The sequence below is a fragment of the Electrona antarctica genome (genome assembly GCF_951216825.1).
Source record: "Electrona antarctica genome assembly, chromosome: 14".
Taxonomy (NCBI): domain Eukaryota; kingdom Metazoa; phylum Chordata; class Actinopteri; order Myctophiformes; family Myctophidae; genus Electrona; species Electrona antarctica.
The window spans coordinates 6019156-6031318 of NC_136795.1; the positions used below are offsets into that span (position 1 = coordinate 6019156).

Consider the following 12163-nt stretch of genomic DNA (forward strand, 5'->3'; position numbering starts at 1 on the left):
GCTAACCCAGAAGGGTGGTCACACTGTTGACTAAATTCAAAGGAAAAGAGGGTGCTGTATTTCTTAATTTGTTTTGCTGATAGGTACCCAGATTGCATGGTCATTGGTCAGATATAGCTGAGACATATGAAGAATATACTCCAAAGAAAGTAATACATTCCAAATATATCAGGAAGATAACGTAGCAGAAGTTAAAATGCTTATTTATTTGTGAACTTTAATTTAGAATCTTGTAGGTACTGGTCTTACATTTACATGCTGTACCTCTCTCAGACTGGAAGGTACTCCCATTCTCTTACTTACCCTTACTCCAACAGAACTGCTATTCAGCACTTTGTAACTCATGTTTAAAAAGTGCTATATAAATAAAGTTATATTACTTAATATACAACAAATATTTCTACCGAAGAAATATGTAAATCCCCTCCTATAACACTAGGTGGTGCACTTTAACCATAAAAAAAAACCAACATCACATTTGTATCTACTGTAGGCTACACTCAAATCATTGTCATCACTGTCCAGGTCTGTGTGATTCTAAAAGCCTAAACTTTAAATCACTTTTGGGGTCACTTTAACATCTAGTCTGGCTTTTGTGTGAACCCTGAACAGTTTTGAAGTTGCTTGATTTAATATTTAAAACACTCATCCTTGTTTCTGGTGTCTGATACTGTCCTAGACCTAGAATGCCTGTGATCATTTAATTAACTTTGTAAATGTTCATGTATCATAGGCATAGAACGGTCGTGCTTACCATCATGTTGGACGTAAACTTGGCGGCCTGAATGTGATAAATGCTCCGTTTGTACTCACCCATTAAATAATTCCAAAGACGTGGAGTGAAATATGGTCCTCTAGTTTTATATCCATGTAAAAGTTCTGGCACAAAACGTGTATTTAGTCAATTATCTCCAATTTTTCAAGAGATGCACACGGACGTCTTTCTCTCCGGGCGAGGGGGGACTGGAATGATCGATGAACTGATTTTAGACGTCATCACCAATTGACAAGGGAAACACAAAAGTTTGGGTCACACAATTGGCAGGTGGTGTGATTAATTACCCAGCACCTATCGCAAGGCACCTGCCAATTGTGTGACCCAAACTTTTGTGTTTCCCTTGTCAATTGGTGATGACGTCTAAAATCAGTTCATCGATCATTCCAGTCCCCCCTCGCCCGGAGAGAAAGACGTCCGTGTGCATCTCTTGAAAAAGTGGAGATAATTGACTAAATACACGTTTTGTGCCAGAACTTTCACATGGATAAAAAACTAGAGGACCATATTTCACTCCACGTCTTTGGAATTATTTAATGGGTGAGTACAAACAGAGCATTTATCAAATTAAGGCCGCCCAGTTAACGTCCGACATGAAAGTAACCGCGACCGTTCTATGGCTCTGTATGTGAAATACTGTATACTGTATGTAACAACAGAGCCATTCTAGGGCTAATACTGTCCTTCAGAGTATGTTTTAAGGTGACATACCCCTTTAATCTCAAGTGTAAACCTGGTTCCAGTTCCAGGGAAAGGCAATGTAAACCCCTCTTGTTCATTGTCCAGGTTCACCTCGGGTTAAGGCCAAGTATAAGGATCAAATCCCAGTCACGTGTGGGGACAAAAAGGGGATGCTGTACACCAAGCTGGCTAAAGGTAAGCAATGGTGTTGAATATCAAACATTAATTCATAAAATGACTGTTTCCATGTACACTTAACAATACTTAGCCCAAACATTTAGACTCTCGTAGAGGTTTTTTTCGAGAGTCTAAACGACTAGGTCCCCTTTAAGAGGGCTCGTGTTTACGTTTGTGCCTCAAAATCACTCTTACCTTGTACAAATGCAAAATCTACACATGTCCGGCGGGTGTTCGGAAAACAATTACTTCCGTACCGACCGTAGTTTTCAATAAAAAAAATATTTTAATCCACTCCGTCCATACTCCTCCATTGTAAATGCGCAACAGAACATTGGCCGCGCCCCTAGTGGCCAGGGTTCTGTTGCGCATTTACAATGGAGAGAAAACCAAGATGGCCGCCAGATTCCGAGACAGAGTATGGACTTTAGTATGGACGGAGTGGATTAAAATGTTTTTTTTATTGAAAACTACGGTCGGTACGGAAGTAATTGTTTTCCGAACACCCGCCGGACATGTGGGGCAATCTTGATTATTTTTTGATTTTGCATTTGCACTAGTTTTCTGAAATAAATATTTTCGCGATTTTTCAAAAATAGCAGACCTACAAGCTCGTAGCGCGCAACTCGGTGGCGCGCTATGAGCTTGTAGATCTGCTATTTTTCAATAGCTAAATTATAACATAATGTTTAAAACACGTGGGGTTCCCGCCCAAAATGGGTTAACTGTCCTTTTGCGCAGATCACGCAAACCTCAGCAAAAAGAAAAGGACAATATCGATGGCCTCCAACTGTATGTAATGTGATAGCAGCATAAAGTGTAAATTCAGCTATTGCCACAGACGGTATACAGTAAGAAAAGTAAACTTGTATTAAAGTTGAGCCTTCCATGACCCATCTAATATATTATATAAGGGAAAGGGAACCTTATGCTTGGCTGAATGCCCTTAGAATGCTTAGAGGCAGAACGTTTGGGAGAGAGAAATATAGTCACTGTTGAAGGAGATAATGGCACTGTCGCTTTGATTAACCAGTCAAACCACATCAAACGGCTGTGGACTAAGAAACCACATTACTGCTGACTCCATGCCCTGCTTAATGTCTGGAAGCATTGTCAGGAGGCCTGGCGCGGTACAGTTTGGGCAGCAATAGTGTTAATTAGTATTCTCCGCAACCTTTTCCCATCGAATATTGGCTATCAAAAGTGTTTGTGGCCCCACGCATCTGACAGCTGCTTTTAACGATCAATTAATTGATTGTATTCTGGTTTGGGTCAATGAAACTCATGCAGTATAGGCTACTTTAAATTCCTATTTATTGGTATCACAATTTAAAAAAATAAATTCAAAGCTTTATTTTTCAGGTTTGAAATCGCTGGTGTAGATGTTCTGCACTTTGCTTGGATGGATCTGTTGGATTCTTGGAGAGGGAGAGGGAGAGGGGGAGAGGGAGAGAGAGAGAGGGGGAGAGAGAGAGAGAGAGAGAGAGAATAAAATATCAAATATTCTCATACCGGTAAATAAATTATAGGTCTCTTTCGTTACAAAATATACAAACCAAAATACAGCCACACACAGACACACACACGCACGCGCGCACGCAAACATGTCAGGACTCAGGAAAGAGAGAGACAGAACATACATAAAAGCTTTAAAAGCAAGGCTTTGACTTTTCTTCTGAAAAAAGGGGCCTTTAAGATAGAGAGAGAAAGACTCTCATACCGGAAAATCAAATTATAGGTATATTACAAACCAAAATACCGCGAATACATGTCATAATCATGTATCTGTTGTACACTTCTCTCAAGATTTGAGTCAGAGATAAGAAGAGAGAGACAACATACATTAAACATATGGATACTAGCTTTATAAGCAAGGCTTTCATCTTTATTTATTTTTAGAATAAAAGGGATTTTGTACTGTAAGAAAGTTTGGACATGAAAGATTCTAATATATAATGGATGCACTGCATGGACTCTCTCTCTCTCTCTCTCTCTGTTTCAGAGTGTTAGGTTTCAACAGGGTGCCTCCAGTAGTCGGCCGTCTCATCAACGCCACCACAGAGGTCAAGGAGGTCACCACAGACCACCGCCTATCCAGAACCTTCTTCACCTCCCCTGGTACACATGTGTGTTCGTGCTTGTGCCTAATTGATATAGGCCTAGTGTATAGCTGAGATTACTACTGGTCGATCCGTAGCATTCAACTGACACTTTAATTACATCAGCATGTACTAAACACACTGATGAAAGTAAACATAACTAGAAAAAGTGCCCTTCTGGGCACAGGTCTCCACCAGGAGGATAGGAGTGTGTGTGATGTTTGGCAAAATGTTTAGGAGTAATACAAACATGTTTTTTTGTTTGTTTGTTTGTTTTTTGCAACAATTTTCTTCATTTTGTTGAGGAAATGCAGAGCCAGATCACTCATAGAATCTCTGAGGATAGAATTGTGGATGAGCAGGACATGTGCAGCATTTTGAACGAAACGGGCCACTCCTGAAAACTTTAGAAGGCAATGTTAGCCAATCAGTGTAGAATCTGATAAATCCAACAGACTCGTCTTGATCACATGACTACAGAGATCATGTGTACCGATTTGCGTGAGATTTGGATGAAATCTGTGCGACTAACATAAGCAATGTGTTTAGCAGAAATCGGCCTCATGGTGGCGCTATAACCGGCAGATGTGGAGGGATGCATAGACAATGTTTTTTCATGGCCTCTAGGGAGTGCGCATACATAAGTTGTATACAGATTGATGAAGTTATAGCTAAAAACAGGAATTGGCCTGTTATAGTGCCACCATGAGGCTGATTCCGAAAAGAATGAGTGGCATGTCGTCCTCGGCCTAGTGGAAATGTGCGTGTATAATTTCACGGAAATTGCACACTGTGTTTGTGATTTGTGGCATTTTGTTCGAAACGGACCAATCATGTGAGCTTTGGAAGCCAATATTAGCCAATCAGGATGGAACATGGGAAATTGTGCAGATCTGTGTTGATCACATGACTATGGAGATAGTGTATACCGAATTGTGTGATGTATGGATAAAATGTGTACGAGTAATCTACAGAAATGTGTTTTGCCTAAATCGGCCTCATGGTGGCGCTATAACGGGCCGTTGAGGAATATTTGGGGCAGAGGTTCATCGTTGGCATCCATGGAGTGTGTGTGCAAAGTTTGGCATGGATCGGGCCAACGGTAACGGAGATTAGCTGATAACGGACGGAAGGACGGAAGGAAGGAAGGAAGGAAGGAAGGACGGACACACACACACACACACACACACACACACACACACACACACACACACACACACACACACACACACACACACGGACGGAGTGCAAAACATACTCTCTCCCCATGCCTTCGGCCTGGTGGAGACAATGAAAGTAAAGCCAAGGTTGGTGCAAGCAGTACAGTAAAATGCTACATGGTCATTTTATAAAAGAAACCTGTAATGGTCCATGTTTGGTGAATGTTTTGTTTGTTAGTGTAATGTGTAGGTAGGCCTACTGTGAGTGTTTTCCCCCTGTCTTTATGCCCATATATAGTATAGACTACTTTACATCTCAACACATTTTTTGAGTGGTGCAACCACTCCCTTACGGAGCTATGTGTGTGTGTGGGTGGCTGGGTGCGTCTGAGCACGAAAACAGCATGGTTGTTTTTCACCACTTGTGCGCAACCTAACACACACACAAACACACACGCACATATTAACTGTATATATGGTGATTTCAGGTGTGCCAGTACAGTACAGTACAGTGACAGTACAGTACAGTAGAGGGTACATATGGTGATTTCAGGTGTGCCAGTACAGTACAGTACAGTGACAGTACAGTACAGTAGAGGGTACATTACATTACATTACATTACAGTCATTTAGCAGACGCTTTTATCCAAAGCGACTTACAATAAGTAAGGGTACAGTAGAGGGACCCCCACACGGTCATTTCTCAGCCGTTTCGGATGTGGGGCGGTTCGCCGGAATCGGGCCGGCCGTTCCTGTGGGTCTGGAACTTCCCCCCCTAACCCTAACCCCCACCGGGGGGGGGGGGGGGGGGGGTTAGGGCCCCCTCGGGACCCCCACATGGAGTTGCACCACTCACTCCACTTTGTCACTCTACTACTCTAGTCTAAAGTCTAAACTGTAGCAGGTACAGCATTAACAGGACTTCAAACCCATGGTATCTGTCTCCCTCTAGCGGGGAATGTGTGTTTCTACGGCCAGTGTGAGTACTACTGTTCCACGGAGCACCCACTCTGCGGTCGGCCCCATTCGGTGGAAGTTTCCCTGGCAGCCATGTTGCCCGACCTCGACCTGGCCCCACGGAGATCCTGGAGGTCACCGTGGAGGCGCTCGTACAGCCGCACCAAGCTGGCACAGTGAGTTATATTAATTATCTGTCCCATTGATGATGCATGCGGGCTGCCATATCTGCCTGTCTTGTCAGTCCACCTGAATTCTGGTGGGCACCATTACAGTAGTAGCACACTGTAATGATCACTATTATATCAGTAATATTATATTTATTTGGTATTCCTACTTCTTTTCCTTTCGGCTTTTCCCTTCAGGGGTCGCCACAGCGAATCATCTGCCTCCATCTCACCCTGTTCTCTGCCTACTCTTCTCTCACACAAACTAACTTCATGACCTCTACATCCATAAATCTTCTTTTTGGTCTTCCTCTCCTGCCTGGCAGGTCCAACCTCAACATCCTTCTACAGATACACTCACTATCCTGATTGATTGATTGATTGAAATATTTATTAACAGTTTGCAGAATTACAGTACATTTCAAGCACAAACTCAATACAAAGACTGTTAACTGTGAGTCCCAATTAAGCATTACACTTGTTTACAAGAGGGTCCACCATGTTCAATTCATCAAAAATCCCTCCTCTGTACGTGTCCAAACCATCTCAGTCTGGCCTTATCTCCAAAACATCTGACATGCGCTGTCCCTCTGTTGTACTCGTTCCTGATCCTAACCATCCTTGTTACTCCCAGAGAGAACCTCAACGTTTCAATCAACCAATCAATTGTGGCGTCTCTGTAGGTCCCTGTCAGCCAAGAACACAACAAGCTTTGGAGAGAGAGAGAGAGAGAGAGAGAGAGAGAGAGAGAGAGAGAGAGAGAGAGAGAGAGAGCTCACACACTCTCTCTCTCTCTCTGAAGCTTGTGTTCAGAGAGACACCAAGTTGAACTAAATACATTTAAACTTTAAACTAGGCACATGGGATGTGCAATAAAACACAGTTGTACGGCACCTTTTGATTATGTCAAAGAATTGTCTTTTCTTTGTCACTGTGGCGTCACTGTTCCCAGGTGGGAGAAGGACTCTGCGTACTGTGATACAGTGAAACAGACCCCTCCATACAACCATGGCTCCAGACTGGTGGACCTGATTGACATGGCTATACTGGACTATCTTATGAGTTAGTAAACACCTTGAAATCCACATTCCTACAGAGCATTATTCAGGATTCCATTCATTGTAATGCAACACATTTTCATTACCATTCAAAATTACCATAATATGGTCACAGATAAAGTCATCAGGAGAGATTATTACATTCTTGGTTGTTGCTGAAGTTAGAAAGAAACGTTAATATATTTATTTGTCAAGGTTCAGGCCTTACGGTAGGCTACTATTGTACCGTTATGCGTCTGCCTAAAATTCCATCCCATTATCCCAGATCAGTAGAATCATCACTAATCTTATTTCCATTCAAAGGCAATATGGACAGACATCACTATGAGACATTTGAGAAGTTTGGTAATGATACCTTCATGCTGCACCTGGACAATGGACGGGCGTGAGTAGTATTCATACTAATATTAATAAACACTCCATACAGTACATATACAAATTACATATTTTGTAATGTTAATGCACCTCCAGATGGGGCAAAATTCAGCTGTCTGAGTCATATATATATGATGAGCAGGTGCTAAAAAACCTATACCGGGAATATGAATTCCTGCCATCCGGTCAATGGTTAAAGACCCCTGTTACTAAAACCAACGGGTACAAATTCTCATTTATACCTCCATCCATCCGGGCCATCAACAAGGGAAGCAGGAGGAGGTAGATGTAGTTACACTCGGTGCACTTTAGCTCTAGTTCCACTTTATATTTAATGTAACATCTGTATCTTGTGATAATGTATACGTATGTCTGTTGTTGTTGTTATGTATGTTCTACTGTTTGTAATTATTATCTGCTGTAAAATGAAGTGCCCAGCTTGGGACATATGAATAAACTTGACCTTGACCTCCATGATGGTGACGTATTTAACTTGGTAATGGTAGATTCAATTGAACGAAGCGTCTCATATGATGATTTGTGTGGATGCTTCCTAGGTTTGGGCGTCATTCTCGCGACGAGCCCTCTATTCTGGCTCCCTTGAAACAGTGTTGCAGGTAAAAGAATTATCTGAAATGTTAAATTGATAGTAAGACAAAAACAAGAGACACATATATACAGTATGCTTTTATACCTGTGGCTGTGGCTCAGGAGGTAGAGCAGGTCGTCCAATGATCCATGGGTCGGCGGTTCGAATCCCGGCTCCTCCTGTCTACATGTCGAAGTGTCCTTGGGCAAGACACTGAACCCCAAATTGCTCCCGATGTGCTGGTTGGTACCTTGCATGGCTTCCGCCGCCATCGGTGTATGAATGTGTGTGTGAATGGGTGAATGTAATGCACAATCTATGTAAAGCGCCTTGGATAAAGGCACCATTTTTACCTATGGGGAAAATCTCGTTTTAAACGTACTTACTAGAAAAGACAAAAAAAAGGGGATTAATTAATGAGGTTAGTGACTTTCATCAGGTAATGCTTTTTAAATGTTTTTATATAGGATCCGACGCTCCACTCTGCTGCGCCTACGACTCTTGTCCCTTCCTGGCTTCCGTCTGAGTGATGTCATGCGAGAGTCACTGGCCCAGGATCCCTTGGAGCGCATGGCCCCACTCCTCTCTGAACCACAGCTCTCTGCCTTGGACCGTCGCCTGGGAAATGTCCTGCAGGCGATAAGCACCTGTCAGGGTCGTCATGACGACGTCCTCTATGATGACATGGAAGGATACTATGAACAGCCTGCATGACAATAAAAATATATATACTTTTTCTAAAATCTTCACTATTGATTTATGTTGCCAGAGGATTGCAGTTCAATGCCAACTGTATGTGTTTGACATGGTGGCAATTAAGCAAGTAGAGGTTTGTGCAGCTGCGCTGCCCTCACATCTAGAGATCACTGATCCAACTGATATGGCCATATACCGGTAAATCACATCCTCACATCTAGAGATCACTGATCCAACTGATATGGCCATATACCGGTAAATCACATCCTCACATCTAGAGATCACTGATCCAACTGATATGGCCATATACCGGTAAATCATCTAGAGATCACTGATCCAACTGATATGGCCATATACCGGTAAATCATCTAGAGATCACTGATCCAACTGATATGGCCATATACCGGTGACGGAGGCGCGCCGTGTCTGAGCGAGTCGCCGTGCCGAGCGTTGCGAAGGCCACCAGACCCGACTCAGCGCCGTCCGTCCTGATAGGCAGAGAATAGTATATATTAGTAGCTCCTAGTTCCATGCACCGACAATAGTTGGAAATGACACGTCCACCAGGGGGAAACCTTGACCAGGCTATGTGGTGAGGATGCCAGTATGGACATTTTGGCACCATTCAAACATGCTGATAACGGATGATTTCGCCATTCCAATGCAGAGATAACGGTCGAATCCGCTGGGTAAATCATCTAGAGATCACTGATCCAACTGATATGGCCATATACCGGTAAATCATCTAGAGATCACTGATCCAACTGATATGGCCATATACCACATCTAGAGATCACTGATCCAACTGATATGGCCATATACCACATCTAGAGATCACTGATCCAACTGATATGGGCATATACCACATCTAGAGATCACTGATCCAACTGATATGGCCATATACCACATCTAGAGATCACTGATCCAACTGATACATATGGCCATATACCCAGTGGTGGGCCGTCAGGGCCAGCAAGGCCTTCTCTGCTGACCCACTTGCCTGATGCCACTTGCCTGATGCAGAAATTTATATTTTATAATAAGTTTTTCTTTTTAACAAATATTATATCTATAATATTATATATAATATTATATTTATTTCGCTGCCACTGCACTGTTTTTCACTCAGACAGGCTGGATGCTCTGCTTCCATTCTGTGCAGGTACAACAGCCCTTGGGTTTTTTTTAACCAATGAGATTATTTCCTTGTGTTGTCTCCGGGAAAAATTCTCTACCAGGAGGCCTGCAGAAACTCCAGTGAATCCCCTTGCTGTTGAAATGAATGGGATCAATATAGAGATTGACAGGTTCCTTAGCCAATCAGATTTCGAGTTTGCCCTGCTGGGCGTTTTCTTTCATGTACCAGTGCCAGCTAGCTGGCCTTTGGTGACGTTAACGTCTTGCTTGGATCCCATCATTGGGGGGAAATATTGTCAAATGAGAAAAGAGAACTGGGTGTTTCAAACTTTCTGCGCGAGTTCCCATTTGTGGGTTGATTGAGGAGCTAAATAGATTTAACTCACAAACAAACGCGGAAAACGGCTGAAGGAGGAGAAGAAACAGATTTAGTGGTGGATTTACAGTCAAAGCATTTTTCGAGAAGGAAGGACTTCAAGAAAAGCTTGCAGGGTAGACCATTGGTATGATGCAGGCAGCCATGGTAAGGATCTTTATATAATTTATATAATATTTATATCGCGATGCGACGCAGCTTATTGATTGATCGTTTTATAGGCTATGGTTGTGGACTTCAGGACGTGTGGTTGTCCGTGCTGACAGTGTGTGTGGCCGTGTCTTATGTGGCTGTGCGCTGCGGAACCACTTGTGTGTGTGTGTGTGTGTGTGTGTGTGTGTGTGTGTGTGTGTGTGTGTGTGTGTGCACGCGCGCGCGCAGTCGTGAGCTTGTAGATCGGCTAGTTTTTGGGGGGGGTTGAAGGCCTAGTTCATTTCGGCACGGACCGCCACTGCATATACCACATCTAGAGATCACTGATCCAACTGATATGGCCATATACCGGTAAATCACATCCTCACATCTAGAGATCACTGATCCAACTGATATGGCCATATACTGGTACATCAAACACTGAGATCACTGATCAGAGATCACTGATCCAACTGATATGGCATATCAACATATACCGGTAAATCATCTGATATGGCCATATACCGGTAAATCATCTGATATGGCCATATACCGGTAAATCATCTGATATGGCCATATACCAGTAAATCATCTGATATGGCCATATACCGGTAAATCATCTGATATGGCCATATACCAGTAAATCATCTGATATGGCCATATACCGGTAAATCATCTGATATGGCCATATACCAGTAAATCATCTGATATGGCCATATACCGGTAAATCATCTGATATGGCCATATACCAGTAAATCATCTGATATGGCCATATACCAGTAAATCATCTGATATGGCCATATACCGGTAAATCATCTGATATGGCCATATACCGGTAAATCATCTGATATGGCCATATACCGGTAAATCAAACACTGCCAGACTGGATTACCAGCCAAGGTGCCTGGACCACTGAGCCATGGCCTAGGCCCACCTCTGGATCTTAAATTGGATGTGGGGGAACAGTCAAATATATGGAGATCTCTTTTGGTCCCTTTTATAGCCATATACAGTACATCGTCGTTGTTGGGAGGAAACCACCTAACTCAATGTTGCTATTGCTATCGAACACCCTACGTCTGTGTGTTGGTTACAACAATATTGAACCAATGAAAAGTATAGTAAAAAGCGCATCTAACAAAACCTCTTAACTCCATTGGACCCTCAAACTGTCTGCTAAAGCAACTAACTCCATCACACCCCTCCCCCTCTCATGCAAGTAATTGACAATATATAAAGTCACAATAGCAACTTTGATGAGGCAGTATTGCATTGTTTTAAAAATATAAGTAAGTATAAGTAAATATTATATCTTCACCAGTTAGGTGGTTTCTCACCTACAGCAGAGACATGCTGCCTGGACATTGGTTAGAGCCACTCCATGGGAGGGCACATTGAGGTGGAACAACGCATGGGCATGGTCCATCAATGTGACATGCATGAGCTTGACCATGTGGTTTGTACACCTGCCTGTCTGTAATTAACGCCACACACGTTGTCACAGGAGACCGCACGCACGCACGCACGCACGCACACACACACACACACACACACACACACACACATTTCAATTTCTTTATTTGAGTCCACATTTATAAAATACATTATCAAGGGCACAAATATTTTCAGTTGCTTCTGATATCCCACGCACTTAAAACATCATGTGCTTTAGTCCAAACAAGCCCTAAATGTACAGAATATACAACACATGAACTTAATCACAGCCAACATTGGTCACTTCAGTCTCTCATATTACCGACACCGAAAGTGAATCATGGGTACAA

General features: G+C 42.7%; 1 protein-coding gene across 1 annotated transcript in view; it reads left to right on the plus strand.

Annotated features, from left to right (window-relative positions):
• The window catches only part of LOC306936297 (extracellular serine/threonine protein kinase FAM20C-like), a gene marked incomplete at its 3' end in the record, with an annotated part of 32890 nt that extends 24138 nt beyond the window's left edge, over nt 1-8752 (plus strand). Inside the window, exons 2-8 of the mRNA XM_079519786.1 lie at nt 1562-1651; nt 3636-3751; nt 5845-6025; nt 6969-7078; nt 7378-7459; nt 8007-8066; nt 8506-8752. Coding sequence (XP_079375912.1) covers nt 5943-6025; nt 6969-7078; nt 7378-7459; nt 8007-8066; nt 8506-8752 — 582 coding nt within the window. The 5' untranslated portion in view covers nt 1562-1651; nt 3636-3751; nt 5845-5942. The remainder of the gene's footprint in view (nt 1-1561; nt 1652-3635; nt 3752-5844; nt 6026-6968; nt 7079-7377; nt 7460-8006; nt 8067-8505) is intronic.
• Nucleotides 8753-12163: the final 3411 nt, after the last annotated feature.